At 55.3% G+C, this 19,170-nt stretch overlaps 2 protein-coding genes across 9 annotated transcripts in view; one reads left to right on the forward strand and one right to left on the reverse strand.

The window, feature by feature from the left end:
• Positions 1-4,753: 4,753 nt before the first annotated feature.
• Positions 4,754-19,170, reverse strand: part of C7H1orf226 (chromosome 7 C1orf226 homolog) — a 342,221-nt gene continuing 327,804 nt past the window's right edge. For 7 of the 8 annotated variants that reach the window (XM_008264164.5, XM_089299664.1, XM_051857177.3 and 4 more), the window contains 2 exons: positions 8,235-8,562; positions 4,754-7,477 (listed from right to left, as the gene is read on the reverse strand). In XM_008264164.5, the coding sequence (XP_008262386.3) occupies positions 6,991-7,477; positions 8,235-8,562 (815 nt within the window). In that variant the 3' untranslated portion in view covers positions 4,754-6,990. Of the gene's footprint in view, positions 7,478-8,234; positions 8,563-11,355; positions 11,491-19,170 lie in introns of those variants that run through there. The other variant, XM_051857183.3, reaches the window with a different exon arrangement.
• Positions 11,687-18,244, forward strand: SPATA46 (spermatogenesis associated 46). Its single transcript, XM_008264163.5, has 2 exons — positions 11,687-13,631; positions 15,761-18,244. Exons 1-2 carry the CDS (start codon positions 13,529-13,531, stop codon positions 16,285-16,287), a joined length of 630 nt encoding a protein of 209 aa, XP_008262385.1. The 5' UTR covers positions 11,687-13,528; the 3' UTR covers positions 16,288-18,244.

Here is a 19,170-nt window from a genome sequence, read left to right on the forward strand (position 1 = left end):
CTGTAATACTGAAAATTAGCCACACGAGGGCAGACCGTCATCAAGAAACCCAGCACCGCACGGTTGCTGTTTTTAAGCACTGGCGAGTTAACCACAATGGCTATATATCCTGATGTTCTTTAGGCAGGTACTCTCCAGTTGCTCATCTCCCAGTTGAATGCTTTGTCTTCAGTGTCGATGCCAGCCTTCCCCGAGTTTGCAATTTCAGCGACAACAGCCGAACTCCCACCATTCTACAGCCGGCTGAAATTACGGCACGTCAGAGCGGATTCTTAGCAATCCCCTTAGGAACGAATGTTTTCAGCAGGTGCTACTGTCAGCTCTGTCACTTACTGGGAGAGTGACTGTGGGCGAACTGCTAAACTCCCTGAGTCTTTGATTGGCCTCAGCTAGAAAAGAGGGATCATGCATCGTGGCACCCAGGGTTGTCGTGGCGTCCGGTGAGACGACCCTGGCACAGGTTAGCCTTTGAGAAATGGAGGCTTTGTCCAATGAGGGAGCTGAGCTATACATTGCAGGCTGGGCTTGGTCAGGTCGCCCTTGCACTATTCTTGGGGAAAGCAATCGAGCTGATTGTGTGCATTGATGGGCACCATTCCTGGGGAGTCTAGGAGCTTTAGCGATGTCCCGGAGCTCCAGCTGAGAGGGAGGCTGCGAGTGGGAAGCTGCAATGTTACAAATGGGAACACAGCGGCTCCCACGGGTACCAGGCCAGACAAAATGCACCTGTCCAGAGTTAATAAAGGCTCTGGCTGCAGGCAAAGGAGCCACATCTGGGCCTGTTCATGCTTTTCCTCACTCCTTCCCTGCACAGCAAAGATTGGGCCCAGAGCCTGTCTGTGGTCAGAGGCTCTGAGGATGGGCGTTGGAAAAACTCAGTTCCAACACTTCATTGAGCCCTTGGGCCACACCGGGCACTGTGCTGGGAGATGAGGCCACGACTTCCCGCGTCATGCAGCAAGGGCTGCAATGGCCAGTGCCTGGGCTGCTCCAGGAGAGCAGGGGAGGGCTGGGGATAGGGGGCTGGGAAAGACCCCTGGAGGGAGGGGCACCTGAGCTGAGGGCTGAAGAATGATGTAACACAGCCTGGCTAAGTCGGAGGTAAGAGAGGGGAAGGCGAACCGGTGGTCCAGGTAGGAGGGCTGCCTTCCATGAGGGCATGGGGGCGGTTCTGGGAGGCTGCTGGGGTTCAGCTTGGAGCAGGGAGGCAGGCTTGACCAGTAGAGTCTGCCAGGTAGGCTGGGGCTGGGGTGAGAAGACCCGCAGTGCACAGTACCTGTTGGACACCTGGCTTGTGCCTCCCAGCAAGACTTCCCGACGTGTCACAACATGGGGCAGCTACAGAGTCACTGAGGGCAAGGCATGGGCAGTCCGGCCCCCCAGCCTCGCCCACCCGTCAGCTTCATTGCACAGAATGGTCACTTCCCAGGGGGCTGGCGCAGCCTCTCGGGGAGATCCAGCTCCTATGTCACACCTTGGCCAGGTCTAGGGAGCAATTGTCAGGTGTGCCACCCACACTTCCTGAGAATGCCGGAAGACAGGAGCCAGGATTCAAATCAGGTCAGGCCCATGGAGCCAGCGTTTTCCAGATCCCAGGAAGTGATAGGAGGCTCATGCAGGGCGGGGGCCCCGGTTTCTCAGCAGCCCCACCGGGTTTCGGCAGGCGCGGCGGGCTCAGGATACAGACAGCACTCAGCCATGTGGCTGAGGCCACAAGCCCTTCCCAGGGCCGACAGAGTCCCTCCCGTCAGTGGCCTGTGGTGGCCGAGACCAGCCTGAAAACCACAGGGAGTTCTCAGTGGCTGAGAGCTCGCCCAAAAGCAGGCTGAACGCCAAGAAGTTCCTGACCACGAGACCAGGCCAGCAGGAGAGACACCATCACCGGGAGCCTGGGATGAGCAAGGTGGCCAATGGGTGGCCAACCAGGTGGCCAACTGGTGGTCTTCAGGGGGAAGGCAGCTAAGCAGATGGCCGCGGGAAGAGCCGGCTGTGCAAACACGATTAAACAAGGTTGCGCTGTGTTGGGAGGCTGCTTGTTGTTTTCAGTTGTTTCATTCAGAGATGGTTTTATGGTCAATTGCAAAGGAAAACCACTGGCAGTGTGGTTCCTGCTCTGTGTAGGCAGCAGATTCTCCAGGCAACCCCCACGGGGCAGGACGCAGCCCAGGGCAGAGCTGACCCACAGGGTCTGCCCAGCTTGCGTCCCGTGTGTGTGCGGCCAATGGCCCAGGGAGTGAGTGCTTGGCGGGGAAGAGCATGCCCAGGCCCCCTTGGGCTGGACTGTTTATCCCGGCAGCAGCTGGAGATAAGCCGGGCACAAAGGGGATTGTGTCTCCCAGGGGTCGCTCCCTGGATACAGCAAGCAGAGGAATTTTCTCATTAGTAGGAAGTCAGCGCAGGGGACTCTGGGCTTTCATGGTGGTGGGGGTGGGGGGTGGGGGGGTTTGCAGGCTGCAGTGCCAACGGCAGCAGGAGGAGGGCATCCTGGAGGGGGCAGGTGCCATGCACACTCGGTCACTTGTTCCCCCTCACAGGGGAGCCAAGGTGGGGTGTCCAGAGCGAGGAGCCCAAACCCAGCAGCAGGTGCAGCAGGGAGCACTGTGCAGAGCCCAAGGGACCCCGAGGACCAAAAGCTCAACGAGAATCCACTAAAGTCATTGCTGAGTTCTGCTGCTGCGAGGCTGGCCTGCTCCTCACTGTAGCGCGGAGATGGGGGTGTGCAAGGGGAGACACAGAGAGTCCAGCCCAGAGCTGGAGAACACGCCCAGGATTCACCCGCTGCACAGGGACTCAGCGCCTGGGAGCAGAGCAAGCTGCCCACGAAGGAGTGCTCTTGACCTTGGGGCAGCATCAGAGCCCATAAATCTGCACCCCAGCTAGGGTTCCCCGCTAGCACCTGCATACTTGGGGAAGGAAGCTGATGGGCTCCCATTCAGTGTCTTCTGTCAATTTCTGTACACATAGAAGAAATGGATGTTCCTTTAGCACTCCACTGTTATTTTTTTTTTCAAAATTTATTGGAAAGGCATGTTGGCAGAGAGAGGAAAGGAGGATGAGGGAGAGGGGCATCTACCACCCGCTGGTTCACTCCCCAGTTGGCTGCAATAGCTGAGGCTGGGCCAAGCCGAAGCCAGGAGCTAGGAGCTTCATCTGGGTCTCCCATGTGGGCAGCAGGAGCCCAGGGATTTGAGCCATCCTCGGCTGCTTTCCCAGGCGCAGGAACAGTGAGCTGGATCAGAAGCAGAGCAGCTGGGACTCTGATATAGGACGCTGGCGTCGCAGGTGGAGGCTTAACCCTCTAAAGCACCGCACCAGCTCCTGGTCTGCTCTTCCACACCCAGTGACAGATCTTGTGAGCCTAACTCGCAGGCGGGCAGAGACAGGGTATCCTGTGTACTCCTTCTTTGCCAGTGTCAGCAGCACCCCACAGAGCTCAGGGAACTGGATAGCTGGACCGAGTGGAGGCCTCTGTGCCCAGCTTCCAGACCAGAGAGTGCTCTGCTTTGAGCTCCCCGTTAGCAGCGACTGGCACACCCATGCTCACGCTTACAATGTCCTCCAAAAATGTTGACAATTCTGCCCTCTCCCGAAGCTATTACTTGGCATAACAGAGAGAAGGAAAAGCATGTTCAAGGCACATTTCACACCTGAGCGCCTGCAGCAAGGATCCTGAAGCCATCCAATGGGAGAGGTCGTCCCAGGCACTCCGGTCAAGAAAAGAGGCTGTCATTCTCAATGCTTTCAATGCCTTTCCCCGTGCGCGGAATGTGTGGGGCTGGATTTTGTGTCGCCCACCCCTGCTTCCCAGAATATCCCGTGCCCGCCCGGCTGCAAGAGAGAGCAAGCAACCCCAGAGAGCCCAGCTGCTGCCTCCCGGTTCCTGCTCTGGGAGGTCCAGCATGGGAGTGGAGTCAGATGCAGGGAGGGCACTCAGCCATGCACCGGAGACTCTGATGAGCGGAGCCCAGGAGCCCCTGGCAGCCGCCCTGTGAATCCAAGCCCTGGCGGAGTCATGGTGGCCAAGCAGAGGGCCGGGCAGGACAGCTCTGGTGTCTCCCGGTACCCCTCCTCCCTCAAAACAGATAGGACATCACTTCCCTTCTTGATTTCTTTCTTCCTTCGAAGGTTAAAGGCCTGGCCACCTCTCAGCGGGGTGAGCACTCCGTGGTCCAGACCAGCTCTTATCCAAGCCACATTCTCCCCATCAGTGGGCGTCCAGGCTCAGCCAGTCCAGGGAGGCCTGTGGCAGCGAGGCCCTGGGCAGCCCCTAGGTCAGCAGCTCTGGGTATTTTTGCTAACATGTATACTGGGGAGGCTTCCCTATAAGAATCTGATGGAAGCTCTGGCCCACCCTGAAAGAGGGTGTGCACACATGCCCCCCTCTCCATCCCTTCATTGGTGGGAGAGGACTGTGTAACCCAGCTTGTGACTCTCAGGCCTGGCCACTGGCCCTTCCACCTGAATGGCGGTGGGGTCTTACCCGCATATACCATGTGGAGCCCTGCAACAGTGACAGGTCTGGTGGGCAGAGGGACACTCTGAATGGTGGCCAGTGGAACCATCTCCTGAGAAACTGTCTGTCCCTCCAGGGCGTTGGATGGGAGCTTTGATGGCAGCGCCCACCTCCCCATCTCCCTCTCTCCGGCTCACACACAGCCAAATGCCCTGCTCCCTAGAAGGCAACCCCAAGGAAGCCACTGCTCCCGGTGGTCAGCCAGGAGGCAGACAGACAGAGCCAGCAAACCAAACCAAACCAAACCAAACCGTTTTATTGTGCAATTCCCATCTACCAGAAAATTACTAAAAATATAAATATTAATTTTCTAGAAAATCCTCAGATCTGTAATCTTCCTCCTTTCCCGGACTGGGGCAGCTTTCTCCTTTTCACAGGTGGTGGCTGCCAGCCCTGTCTTCCTCTTGCCCACGTGCTGACAGTCACTCTCTCCCCCTATGCAGGGTCCCCATTCTCCTGCCAGGTTCTGGAAGCTCATGCCTTGGTCTATCAGGGTAAAGATATGTGCTGAGTAGGGGGGCTACCACGGACTTCAGGGAGAAAAGACTTGGGGGGCCCAACTTCCTAGAAGAAAGGTCCTTGGTGCCACCTCACCACCCTGCCCTCTTGGGGACTGGCTGCCCGAGGGGTGAGCTCCCAGAGAAGCTGGATCCGCTTCGAGGGGGCTGTGGGAACATGGCTGCAGAGCCCTTGGGTGGACTTGCAAATCAGGAGGGCTTTGGATGGAAGAGTTGGTCTGAGCCGAGCCCTGCGGGATTGTCCCTGCTGGGCTGTGAGCAGCACCTGTCCCCTCCAGCCCCAGGCAGTACCTGCAGCATCTGAGACCAGATTTCACAGGCCTGCAGGAGCCAGGCCACACTCGCCTTCACCAGGGAGAGAGGAGAGACGTAAATCCACAGACAGCGTGTGCAAGAGCTCACATAGCCACAGAACCAACAGTGCAGGAAGGGGCAGGGCCCATTGCCAGCCACTCCTCCGAGGCTCCCGGCTCTGCAGCAGTAGGTGTGGGAATCTCACCTGCAGAGGTGGCAGGGAGGCGATGCACTCGTCCCAGAGCCCAGGAGCAGGCAGCCAGATAGTGGATAGAAGAGCAGACGCCTCTGCCCGGCCTGCCCTGGCTGCATGAGCCCCTCCCAGCCTTCCCCCTTCCTCAACCCTGGCTGTCCCTTCTCCCCGCGAAGCCCCTCCGGGTGGAATGCACCCCCTCGCTGGCCACAGGAAGACAGCAAGATAGGACCTCTGGTAGGAAACAGACACAAGAGCAAGTTCGCCTAAAACCAGTTTAGGTTGGACTCACTTTGTCAGTCCCAGCCACAGATGCTCCAGGGGAAGCGCAGAAGGGAAAGGCAGGCCAGACGCGGGGGCCTCGGGCGACTTCTGCGCAAGCGCATACACGCCTCCCACGTCATCAGTTCGAAGTGGCTGCTCCCGGACACTGACCTCGTTCCAGCCCGTCACATGCTCTGGCCCTCGTGCTTGCCACGCCAGCCCCTGGAGTCGGCTCACTTGCTGGAGAGCTGCTCTGACCCCCAGTGACTGCTCTTCTTGGTCCCGTCCTCACTGCCTTTTCTACCTGGACTCTGCAGTTCCCTCCTTAGGGCCCCCTGCAGGCTCCCGGGCCCTTCCCTCTACACACAGCCTGCGTACTCACGTGCTGCGTACTGACGCTTCCGCTGCACCTGCCCCGCGCACCCGGCGAGGGAGCCTCGCTTTCCCTTCTGCGCAGGCGCCCCAGACACCCTGATTCCCTGAGTGCCTCTTCCAGACAGGCAGCGACTTCATTGTGGGTTCTGCCTCTGACTCTACCGCGTACATCTTGAGAATCCCGGGTTCAAGTCTCGGGTGAGCCCTCAGTGTCTCAGGCCTGGTCAGCATCTCCCCAGAGCTTCCAACCCAGGGGCAAAGGCAAGGAGGGTCCCAGGGACACGTGCTGCCTTGGGACTCCAAGAAGCCACGGCTGGGCAGTGGTCAGGGTGTGTGGCTTTCCAGGCCTGGGCCCATCAGTAAGCCAGCCCCATCATCGCTCACCCAACCTTGCTCCTTGTGGGGCAGGGGGCCCCTGGGCCATCAAGGAGGACAGAGAAGGAAGCAGGGCACAGAGGGAGAAAAGCAGGGGAGTGGGCAGTGTAGAAGGGACAGGAAAAGAGAATTCCTGCAAGGGCCATGCTGCCGGCCCTGCGGCCCTGCAGGTCAGCGGGAAGCCAGGGCGTGCTCAGCCCTGTTGGAGCTCTGGTATCCAAGGACTGCAGTAGACTCCCAGAGGGGCTTACGGGAAGAAATTCGGGATGGGGGTGGCACCCGAGTCCCTGTGCCTCTGCAGACTCTAGTTGGTACTACTCAAAGATTTCCTAGTGTGCAGCGACCCACGTGGGAGAACCGGCCGCACCGTGCTGCGCATGTGCACGCAAGACACAGACACCGCGGAGCGCAGGGCCTGTGTGCGCAGTGGAGGAGTGGGTGGTGCTTGGTGCGGGACACTACTCAAAGGACAGCAGATCCGGGTGAGGGCCCTCATTGTCTTGGCTGGAGGTCCGTGCCCCTGGAGGGGGACTGCTGTTCCCCCAGGACTCGCCCAGGCTGATGGGGCTCAGGCTGAGTTTGAGGCCGGGGGAGGAGGCCCTTCTGTGCTCAGTCGTCTTTAGCGTGGCTTCGTCCTGGCTGTCCTTGTGGATGAGGTCGGGGACCGAGGACAGGGGCACCTCTCCGTTGGGCAGAGTCTCGCTTTCCTCTCCCATTTCCGGGGTGGCCACCTCTGGCTGTGACGTCTCTGCTGGGGTAGGCGGGGCCGTGGGAGGGGAGTCCTGGGGCTGCCCGAGTGGCAGCTCTGTCCCATACTCCAGATTGCTTAGGACAGGCTGCGAGGAAATCAGCATGTCCTGGGTGGTCTTCAGGGCCCGGGGGGTTCGCTTCCTGGTTATGGGAGGCGGAGGGTCCAGCCGAGGGAATGCTTCCTGCAGGACTGACCTGTAAGGTAGAGCACAGTGGACATTCAGGCTTTAAGGACGCCAGTCCACGCTGCGTTCTCACCTCTCTAACCCCACCTGTACTTACAACTCACTCACTCAACGAGAGCGAGCGGTACGCCCTGGGCTCTGGTTCTTGGTTTAGCTGGTGGGTCTCAGTAACTTGTGCACAAACGGCTTTTGGCCCGTTCCAGCCTCACGCAGATCTGCACAGCGCCTTGCCTCCAGGAGGCGGGATCACTGGAGACCTGCGTCTGGGCAGAGCCGCTGCAGTAGGCCCCGTGCAGGAGGTGCAGGTGTTCCAAACAAGGCCTGGGCAGCACCTGTTGGTGCAATCCGGAAGGAGGGCAGGGCTATCTCACCCCCATCCCAGGGGCTCGGTGTGGCTGGTGGTGGAGCTTCTGCACCTCACTTGGGGTCAGACCCAGCTCTCTGCCAAGTACTAACTGACTTCTGGCTACTCTCCCCGTCTCTGAACTCGAGTCATCTGCAAAGGGAGACACGCTCCCTGCTAGGACTATTGTGAGGATTAGAAAAAAACAAGGCAGATACAGTGTGTAGCAGTGCTAAGGCCACTGGGCACGCAGGACGCATGAGCTGTGGCTATGGAGGTTGACTCTGGCGCTTGTGAACACGACCCAGCCTTCTGCTTCTCTTGACATGACTTTCACTTCCCAGCCTTATGCCTTTTCTCCCCTGGAGACGCTGCATGAGCCCACGGAACTGCAGGGATAGTGGGCAGGTGGGAAGGGGCTCACCTTTCATCCTCCAGCCAGGCCCCGGGTGCCACATCAGCCCCATCGGCCAGGTGGGCCTCGGCCGTCTTGTTGATCTCCGTCACGCCCACGCTGCCGAGGCTCGGGAGCTCCTTTCTCCGCAGGAAGTCATTGACTTTGGCCCCCACGGCTTTGCCCAGGTTTTTGAGGTGCTGGCTGCTGCCTACCCAGAGTCCCGGCGCGCCAGCCTCCGCAGAGCCCAGGGCGGCAGAGCTGGGGGCTGCAGGCCTGGACAAGTGGGGGAAGGAGCGGCTAGACTGGAGCTTTGGAGTGAGGGCTGTGTTCAAGTTCTCAAACATGCTGTGGTCCACTGGAACAGAGAAGGGAGAAAGGACCAGCTGAGAGCGGGGAGTGGACCTTTGTGCCATCACCCGGCTCTTCTCACACACACCCCCAAGATTCCCTGAGGTTTTGGAATTACAAGGGGTCTTCAAAAAATCATGGGAAATGCACATTGTCATTAACCTTGCATGAATTTTCAAACATTTCGAGCACCCAATTAAACTTATTTTTTCCCCTTCCATTTCCCATGAGCTTTTGCAGTGCTCTGGTGTTCAAGAAAGACCCAGCAAACATGCTCTTGAACTGCAAAGTGGAGTTCTCTTGATGGGACCACAGGTTCTCGTTCTGCTCCACCCAGGGCAATCAGTGACTAACTGTGGCCATAAAACTAACTGATTTCTTTAAGCCCGCCTCCTTGATTCACAGCTTGACCCCTTTATTTGGGGTCACCAGGCTCTTTGAAGTAGAGAGAAAATAAGGATGGAGCAATGGAACATGACGTTGTAACACAGCCATGGGCACATGCTGGGCTCTCAGCCCTGGGGCAGCAGCTGGTGGAGAGATGGCAAGCATGAGCCTGGTGCTGGAAGTCCCGAGTGTGATTTTCCATATGGAGAATGGCCTAGCAGTTCCTCATCTCCAGGGGTAGAACTTGGGGGCAGAGGGGAGGCCAGCTTTGGTGCAGAGATCTGAAGTGGTGGTTCAGAACCAGTGGACACCACCTGGCCAGTTCCTTGGTGCTGGGGCACACTGCCAGCCCACTTAATCTTTTACCACAGTCTAGCAGGTTGGGACATAGTAAGGCAAGGAACTTGGGGCCTGGGATAACAAACTGTTGTTGTCTGAGGTCAAATAGCTAGTTACTGGCAGACTTGCAACTAGCGTGCAGGTCTTCCAACCCAAAGCTCAGGGCTCCTTCCCCCACTTTGCCTTGCCTTGCATCATGGAATGGCTGCCTGAAAGGACCCTTCTCCCAGGAATCTGTCTTTGGCTTGAATAATTAACTCAAAGGACTGGGGGCAGGCCCTCTGGATGATAAGCATTTACAAAGCAGGGATCATGCCTCCCTCATCTTTTTGCCTTCAACAGCTAGCCTGAGTCCAGTACACTGTAGGTACTCAGTCAATACCTTTCATCAAATTGCCACAACTCGTTTCACAGATGGCAAATTATGGAGGCCTAGAGGCCTGCTCCAAGGTTCATTGTGGAAATGGCTGGAGCACCAGGCTCTAAGCCACGCTGTGTACACACTTGCACCTGGGCATCCTCTCCCTCCCTAGAAATTCAGCTCCCTAATCAAGGCAACCAGACCCACCCTGGGGCCTCGACACTGGGCCCAATATTTCTGTCCATACAACGGTCCCAGATAATTTGTGCATCTGGTCAACCAGGTTCCTTTTCTTATCAACACTTCTGCTAAGTGCCTGTTCTCCCTGAGCCTTTCCTAAAAGAAACTGAGTTAGGGTGTACATTTTCTGCTGTTGAATTTTTGCATAAAGTAGTTTTCTTGGACTTGCACTGCTGAGTCCCGGGCCAAGGGGAGCACCCCACTTTGTTGTAGTTTCGGCAGAGATGGTGCCTCTGTGACGTCACCTGCTTGACTGCCCCAAGCCATATGCAGGAGAAAGCTCCATGGCAGGGTGGGTGACGTGCCAGGGAACTCTGAGTACAGCATCCCTGGGCTCCAGTGTAGTCCCAGCAGGATAACAGGAGTCCCCAGCTCACCCACAATGAGCAGACTTTTCTCCTAAGACTGCACCTTGTCACACCATTCACTGTGTTACAATCTGCCAGCGACACCCCCACCCTTCTCATTGTCTTTAATCACATAATCCGTAAACTAGCAGAGATGATTTGGAAATTAAGTCACTTAACTCTCCTCCCCCACTACTTCACACCCTGTGAAACGCTCCAGAGAGATACACTGGGGGATGCAAATCCTCCACCACTCCCTTTATCAACTGTTCAGGTGGTGCCTTCCTTATTGGGTTTAAAGAGAATTTTCAGAGCAGACACACTCATTTCTACAAGTGTAAGCACCAAGAACAACAGTCAAGGTGATTTGTAAATTATGAGTCCCTAGTACTATTTTTAAAGCACACTCTTGCTAATGGATTATGCACCATTTTGTTTTTCCTGTACTGCTCGCTCTCTGCTCTTCATAGTGTAGTCTACAAAATACTCTGGATTCTTAATTTAAAGACAGCCTATTATACACTCTCGTTACACCTGCCTAAATTCTTCTGGCAAATTCACCTGTCACTCTAATAAAATAGTAAGATCCGAGGGTGCAGTAGCATCTTAAGTGCTTTTAATATTCTGCAATGCTAGCTTAGAGCTTTGGACAATAGTAGGTATTTAATAAGTGAGTTTAATTGAACCTGACTTTTGTATGAGTTCTTAAAAATTGCACCATGGGCTTGACAGTGTAGAGAGACTGCTGACAACTCCCCACACCCCCTAAAAACCACTCAAAAAATCCCTCTATGGGAGTGGTCTGCAGGAGACTCGCAATGTCAGGCCAGGAGAAAGTGCCCTTCTCCCCAAAGTGGACCTCTGGCTGCGGGCTTGCTCCATCGCCCCATCCGAGAGAGGCACAACACACTCCTTTCCTGCTGCAGCCCCGGTGAGCCCGGCACTCTGTCCCTCTTGCCTCAGGACTCGAGGTTTGGTGGTTCAGGAAGCAATGATGATGGAGGAAAGATGACGATGGGAAACAGCTGGGTGGCCCTCCCTGCGGCACCCCCCAACATGCACATACACAAGCAGAGAAGGGGGCATCCGGGGATGTAGGTCATCCACAGGAGGGGGCGTGCCTTACCTGTCCGAGAAGGGCTCGGAAAGCAGGTGGGAGACAAATGAGAAAGACGTTTTACGCAGAGACCAGTCACTTTGAGAGTGTCACCTCTTGCCTGGGCCACCGACACACCGAGGGGACACTATGCCAAGACCAAGGCCCTGCTACCAGCGCAGAGCCACCCTAGAAAGGCCAGATCCCCATCAACCGCTCAATAACTAAACCCAAGCAGCGTTGGACTTTGAAAACTCAAAAGAGGCCCCGGGAGATTCAGCCTCCTGTGCTGCCTGCCAGCCAGCCCAGTCTTGTGAGCCCTCTCTGCGTTCAGTATCTCTGAAGTCGGCAGGGGGAAAAACGTGGAAGAGCGAGGCAGCAGAGTGGGATTCTGCATCCCGGAGTCCTGTGTGTATCGTGCCTGTGTAAATCACTGGGCTGTACTGACAAGATGTCAACGATGTGGAAACCCATGAGGCTGAGAGGCTTGCTCAGTGACGTCACACTGGCAGAGTTAGGTGGTGGTGGGGGGAGTCAGAAGTACGCTGACTCCCACGCTCATCATCTTTCTCTACACCACAAGGGTCCAAATGAAACTGCCAACACCCATCATGTCACCAAAGGGCGCGGCTTTAAGTAACACCCCAACGCAGTCTAAAGCTCCAAATCGGACTCTGGGGCAGGAACAGGACTAGGAAGTCTCCCACTGTCTGCCGAATAGGAAAGCACCATGAATGAGACAACTCTGGGCTGCTCGGGCAGAAGCTGAAGCACCGCACTCACACACGCGCCACACCACTGCAAGAGGAGCCTGTGGCTGTATCTGTCACAGCCAGCACAAGATTCCCACCACGGAGACCTGACATACCATCGTGTATCTGGGTGGCCAGTTGTGACAGTCTGGAACGGGACACTGCCAGTCAAGTTCAAAGTGCCCACCTCCTCACTGACCCTCATTGCACATCACACCTGGGGGTTAGCCTTGCTTTCTGTAGAGAGGGACTTGGCACCTTGGAGTCAACAGTCTTTAGCAGCAATCTTTCTACAAGCCAGATGGTCTAGAGGAAGCCACCAACTCTGGTTTAGTCCCTTGCTGAAAAGAAACCAAGCCGTAGAAAACAAAATCTGGTCCCTACTCATAGGAAATACACATTGAAGTATTTCGGCATGAAAAAAGACATAGTGTTTGGGGGCCAGGGCTATGGCATAGCAGGTAAAGCTGCCGCCTGCAGTACCGATATCCCATATGGTGCCAGTTCGAGTCTTGGCTGCTCGACTTCTGATCCAGCTCTCTGTGATAGCCTGGGAAAGCAGTGGAAGATGGCCCAAGTGCTTGGGCCCCTGTGCCCACATGGGAGACTTGGAAGAAGCTCCTATCTCTTGGCTTCAGATTGGCCCAGCTCCGGCCATTGCGGCCATCTGGGGAGTAAACCAGCAGATGGAAGACCTCTCTCTGCCTCTGGTTCTATAACTCTGCCTTTCAGATAAATAAATAAATCTTTAAAAAAAAAAAAAAGAGCCAATGTCATGGCAATAGCTAAAAAAAAAAAAAGACAATGTCTAATCAATCCAACAAAACACTCAAGAACACACACATGTGGACACACACACACACACACACCAGGCAGAGAGTAGGTAAGAAGGAGAATTGATCAAGCAATTGAGGTAAAATGTTAGCAAGAAGACAATCTGGGTGCAGAGTATATGGATGCTCTTTGTATTGATTTATTTTTGCACTATGAATTTGAAAGTATTTCCAAAGGAAATGTACCCTAAACCAAAAAGCTGAAACTAAAACAAAAAATATTCAGTAGCAGAGGCTGGGCAGGTAGAGGAGAAAAAAGGGAAAAAGGTCACTCAGAAAGGACAGGGGTTCCCAGGGCTGGACGTGGGGGCTGCACAGAAAAGTGGTAACAATTTAGAAGGGAGCTGGGGGACAAACAGCCAGCATCACCATCCTATTCCTACTGTCTCCTTCCCTCTCTGGGTGTTCTCAGGTCAGGCCACTGAGGGATGACAAGCCAACAAGGCTGCTATGTTAATCTTGCACCAACAATCCATCGCGCACAGGGCAGACCCCACTGATGAGCGGAGTCATGGGACTTTGTGATGTCAACCGCATTCAGAATGTTTGATTGTCCCGACAACCCGGCCAGGCCCTAGGGAGCAGGTGTGTGATCTCCAGACCCTGCAGTGGTCAGAAATGGAGAACTTCTCACTTCTCAGCATCTCTGGCCCTCGAATCTCTTCCTCCGCCCTGAGCACTTTTCCTAACATTACGTCGTCACGTGCCACCAGCTTGCCAGGTACACTCCGGTGTCACTAGGACCACAAAGATTGGGGTGGGTTTTTTTATTTTTGGAAGTTCTTCCTTGAGTACTCGATCAGGTCATGGTACAAGACCACGATTTAGTGAGGAAGTGAAATTACATGTGGGGAGAAAACTGTCATTCAGAATGCTACATTCGTGGTTAATTCCTGGCAAGGAAAGAATAAGGGAAACTTGTCATCAAGACTGTTCCCCTACAGCCTGCATGGCATCTCACGGCCCGCCTACAGAAAGTGTAGGTACCGTTACTTTTTGAAAAAAAAAAAAATTGTATCTGAGCAGCAGAGAGATAGAGACAGACTTCTCCCATCTGTTGGTTCACTCCCCAGACAACAGGGAGAGGTGGGCTAGCTGGAGGTCTTCCATGTGTGTAGGAGGAACCCAATTCCTTGAGCTACCACTGCTGCCTCCCAGGGTCTGCACTAGGAGGAAGTGGGAGTCTAAAGCCAGAGCCAGGCATTCTGATGTGGGCTGCAGGTGTCCCAATGGCTAGGCTAAACAATTACTCCCTTGGGTCTTGAAAAGCTGGAGAAGAATCAGACTTCACAAACTATCATTAGGAGCCCGAGCAGCAGGGAAACTGATGCGTACACTGTGGAGTAAAGAGGGACATGGTGAGCGTTTGCTGTTCCAGGTTTCAACACCTACCTGGAAACCTGTTAGATTTGCAGAAGCTCACAGAATCAGAATCTGCATCATTAACAAAATCCCTAGGTAATGTCCAGGTACATGAGAACTTGCACGGTTCAGTGGAGTTCTCTGGGGCATCTATCTGCCTGTAGAGACGACATGGATACATCCTTCCTGCAGATTAAGCACAGCAACTGCTCTGAGATTTGAGGCAGGTCTGCTTTGTATCCAGTGCCAGCTGCTGCTCCAGGGGGTGCCAGGCAGTAAGGCCCCCATGACCCTTCTCTGCCTATGGGTCTGTGATGTTTCAAGGAGATAATTAGGCTTCTCATCCTAAGAGGGACCACACACCACTGCTGTGCAGCCCATGAGCGCACAGACTTGCAATCAGAGTGAAGTCCCCCATGCGAGGAGCTTAGCTTGCCAGAGGGCCAGGAAAGGGGCAGGCGGGGTGGACAGGACTCATCTGGGCCACATCTTAAGTCCCCCTTTCCTGAGGCTCCCTCTTTGGTCTGACTCAAACCACCCCAGTTGGAGTTCCCCAGGGAGTCACCCAGAGTGGCTCGGCCTAGCTGGGATCAAGAGGTCACCGCTTTGCTTCAGCTTTGAGATGCCTTGAAGGGTAGAGGTTGAGCCTCCAGGTGTGTTCGGGGGTCTCCCATCTTTGCTCAGCTCACCAGAATGTCTCTCCTCTAATCCAGACATAATAAGGACAGCGGCACCCACAGAGGCATCCAGCCCAGCTCAGACCCTACCCACCCAGTACTCAAGCAGCTCTTTCCGGCATGGGGTGCATAACACAGTGCTCTCACCAGGTGAGGCCTTCCCCAACTCTGTGTGGGGACCTGACAACCAGGGGCCGATTTCCTAAGGGAAGGGCTCTGCAAGCTGGTTCACCACCTGCTGCCTGCCTTATCACCTGCAGGCCCCAACCTGTTCCTCCTGCCTGGAGTAAAGACCTATAGGCCTCTCCCATCTCTTAAGATGGTATGGGGGAGCAGTGTCTGTCTAAGGGGGCTGTAGAGGAGGGATCAAGATGAGCTGGAGGTTGGGAGAAGTGGACACAACCACTGGTAGCAAAACAAACAAACAAACAGAAAACCCACAGAAATCATTGGAGGCCAGAGGCTTGACTGTCTGTTGGGCCACTTGTCTAAGAGGACAAGGTACCTCCAGGGAGGGAAGGACCTGGAACGTAATAAGGCTTAGGGATTAGAAGGAGCCTCTCCTGTCCAGATATGCAATGCATTTGTACCAGTGGAGACAGAAAGCAAGAATGAGTGTCTTAGGCTGTTCCTCCCACCTTACCTGCCACCTTGCTCTTAGAATCATGATGCAGGTAGGATGGAGGACACTCAAGGTCATACCTGGCTACCTGCCTTCATGCCTTTCTGTGCACCCCATGGCCTCCAGCCATCCTGACCTCACTGCTCCCTGCCTGCGGCCACAGGTTCAGAAAAGCCCTTTTCTTTGCAGATTGCAGCTTGGGGGATTCCCAGAATGGGGAGCAGCTAAGGCGGAACTGCACCATCTACCGACCCTGGTTCTCCCCTTACAGTTACTTCGTATGCACCGACAAAGAGAGCCACTTGGAGGCCTACAGCTTCCCAGAGGTGCAGCGGGACGAAGGCAGGGGGGACAACTGCCTTCCCGAGGACATGGCTGAGAGCACCTGCTCGTCCTCTTCCTCCCCGGAGAACACATGTCCTCGAGATACCACCAGGAAAGCCAGGCCTGGCGTGGACTCCCTGGACTACATCACGTCCCAGGACATCCTGATGGCCTGCAAGTGGCACCCGGCCCAGCAGAACGGCTACAAGTGTGCAGCCTGCTGCCGCATGTACCCAACCCTGCACTCCCTCAAGAGCCACATCAAGGTGGGTTTCAAGGAGGGCTTCAGCTGCAGGGTGTACTACCGCAAACTCAAGACCCTCTTGGGCAAGGAGCAGAAGGCCCGGCCAGGGGACAGGCTTTCCTCCGGCAGCTGCCAGGCCTTCAAATAGTCCCACTGGACACCTCAGGTGAACGGCGGATGCAGCCTAGTTATGTCTCTAGAGAGATGCCAATAAATCAAAGTTAGTCAGTCTTCTGTTGAGGTGAGGTCACTTTGCACCACCTGCTGTCCTTTCCAGTGCCCAGTCTCTATCTCCTTTGGCTAATGGTTGCCTAGCAACACCAGGCCCAACTCCCTGCCTCCCTCCTTCCCTCCTTTCTTGAAGCAAACACAATACCCAAAGTTTGGGGATATCCTCCAACACAGTGGCTCTCGAAGTGTTGCTAGCCCAGGCTAGTGTTTCCTGGGAATCGGCGAGAAGTGAAATTCTCAGGCCCCACTGGAACGCTGAGGGTGGGGCAGATCCACCCGCGACCTGATCTGCCCCCCAGGTTTCTTAGACACAGCCCGAATGTGAGAGCCACTGCTCCAAGCTCCTGGCCTTCTGGTCACGGATTCTTGTGTGATCAGCTCTTGCCCCTCCCTGGGGAACAGGGGTTGACGGCCCCTCCCAAGTGCCTGGGGAAGGAACCTGTGTAGTCTGAAAGGCATCTCAGATGGTTGATCTTCTTAGTGGTGGGGGCGGGGAGCAGAGAGGGTGACAGGCCCGAGCATGGGATACAAAGGCGGCAGTAGGGGGGGGGCACTCCCTACCACATCCCCCACAACTACACTTAGAGGAGCAGGACAAAACTGTTTTGACCGCAAGGCCAGCTTTGCATGGCTGCTTTGAGTCATGTCACTCTGCTGCCTGCTACCAAGTAACACGCTCAGCAGCCAGCCTCGATCCTTACTCCCCTTCCTAGTGAAACCTGTGGCCCGTCAGACCCGGAAAGATGGGTGGGCAGCAGAGGTACACTGTGGACATGTGTTCCCACTGGGCCACTTAACAAAGGAAAGATGAACACTCACCAGTGGGGCTTGGAGGCCTTCCTCAACTCCTGTTCCCCTGCCTCGTGACTCAGTGGGCCCTGTCACTACAGTGGGCTATCTCGTTTCAGAGATGTAGGCACCAGACCTCCCTTAGTCTCTGGCCAACAGGTGGGCCGGATGCATACGTACTCATCCTGGAACCTTACCTCGTGGTTTAGCAGAGCTGCCTCTGCTTGTCACTGTGCTGCTGCCGTTTCATTTACGGTTCTTTTATTGACCCACAGTGCAAGAGAGGGGCTGGGCTCACATCTCCATCACTTCGTATGTCCTGAGATCACTCCCAGCTCTGCTCCACTCCCCGTGCCATGACACCCAGCCGGGGTCCAGGAATCTATGCGACTGCTAGGCTTCAGCTGGCACATACTGGTCACGGCCCACCTTCTCTCTGCAGCCCTGACATCCTTCTTAGGATCCTGTTTCCTACGGGAGCAGGTGCATGACTCAGGGCAGGTCCTTCAGTCCCCAGCCAGTCTGAGCTACTCTTTATCTGAATGAAAAAGCCACCTGAGGCCTGGAAGGCTTTTCCTTACACATGTGGCTCTGTGTGTGTGGCCCCTTAATGGGGCTCTTGAGTCATTATAAGAAGGGGCACACATTGAGGGCTGGGGTCTCACCATTGTCTGGGAAAACCTGGAAAGGAATCCACTCCTAATCTCGACTCCCATCCTTGGCCAACCCCATTCTCTTCTTCCAGGGCAAGTGTATCCATGGAAGGCATCAGGAGAGGAAAGGCAGTGAGCCAACAGCCAGGGGCGGAGCCCAGGGGCCAGAGCACCTGCTTGTGCTGCCCTGCAGGTGCTGTGTCTTTCTGAAGACAAGGGGCTTTCTGTGTCTCACTTCATGCAGTGTCGCTGTCTCAGAAATAGGCACCCAGCACATGACTGCCCTGGCCAGCACAGGTGCAGGTAGCAGAAAGCTAAGACATAGACTCTGCTGTACCTGGGGCCACCACCGGGCACCTTCTGCTGGGTGCTTTTAAAATGCAATCTCATCTACTCTCCGTAAAAGCTTTCTGTGGTATACACTCTCCCCATTTTACAGACGCTCAGTTGGGCTTATAAGTTAAGCTCAGAGGGACCTAGGCTAGGGACCCTCTCGACACTCTCTCTGGCCTGGGCCTGACAAAGCGCCAAGCCTTCAAAACAGCTAAAACAAAAATTCCACCAAGGGATCTGGCAGCCTTAAAATAAAGTCTATTCTGGGAGTCCTTTGACACCTCCCTTCGTTAGCGCTCCCTCATCACCCGGCCTCCCATTCCTTCATTTCCACCTCTGGCAGGGAAGCCACACGCCTGAAGCAGGACTTCCCTGCTCAGCTGTGTTGCAATGATACTGTCCAGGCAGATGTGTGTGTATTGGGGGGGAGGTGTTTGTTTACCCCCGGTAAGGGACATTTCTTGAATGCGCCCATTCAGACTTCCTACCATGTATTTCAGACAGTCTAAGACTGAGTAAGATTGTACGATCCTGATGATCTCAGGTACACTGAACATGCGTGTGGTGCACTTTTTTCAAGCACTCACCTTGCTCTGCCTGCATTACTAACGATGCTTAGAGTTTGCAAAGACCTGGGATCGGGAGAGTCTGCAAGAATGGGCACAGACCAGGGCTTCCCAACCTCAGCACTACTGACACTTCTGGCTGGATAACTTCTTGTTGTGGGAGGACATCTAGCCGTAACCCTGACTTCTTCTCCTACCCGCCTGTGGCATTGCTCCCCTGCCTGGGACAACCTCAAATGCCTCCAGGCATCGTCAAAGTCCCCTGGAAGCAACCTCATGCCCTGTGAAGACCTCGCAGAATCTGCTCCTGCGCAAGGCTGGTCTATATAACTGCAACTTCAGGCACCACCTTCCTCGCCTCCTTCAGGGAACATGCAAACTCTTCCTAAGCCCCACAGCCTCGGGAACCACGTCACAGAGCTGGTGCCACCTGGCCTGGGAAGTGGGTGGAAAGTGAGG

The sequence above is a fragment of the Oryctolagus cuniculus genome, chromosome 7 (genome assembly GCF_051225735.1).
Source record: "Oryctolagus cuniculus isolate XC-2025 breed Fujian yellow rabbit chromosome 7, ASM5122573v1, whole genome shotgun sequence".
In the NCBI taxonomy this organism is placed as follows: domain Eukaryota; kingdom Metazoa; phylum Chordata; class Mammalia; order Lagomorpha; family Leporidae; genus Oryctolagus; species Oryctolagus cuniculus.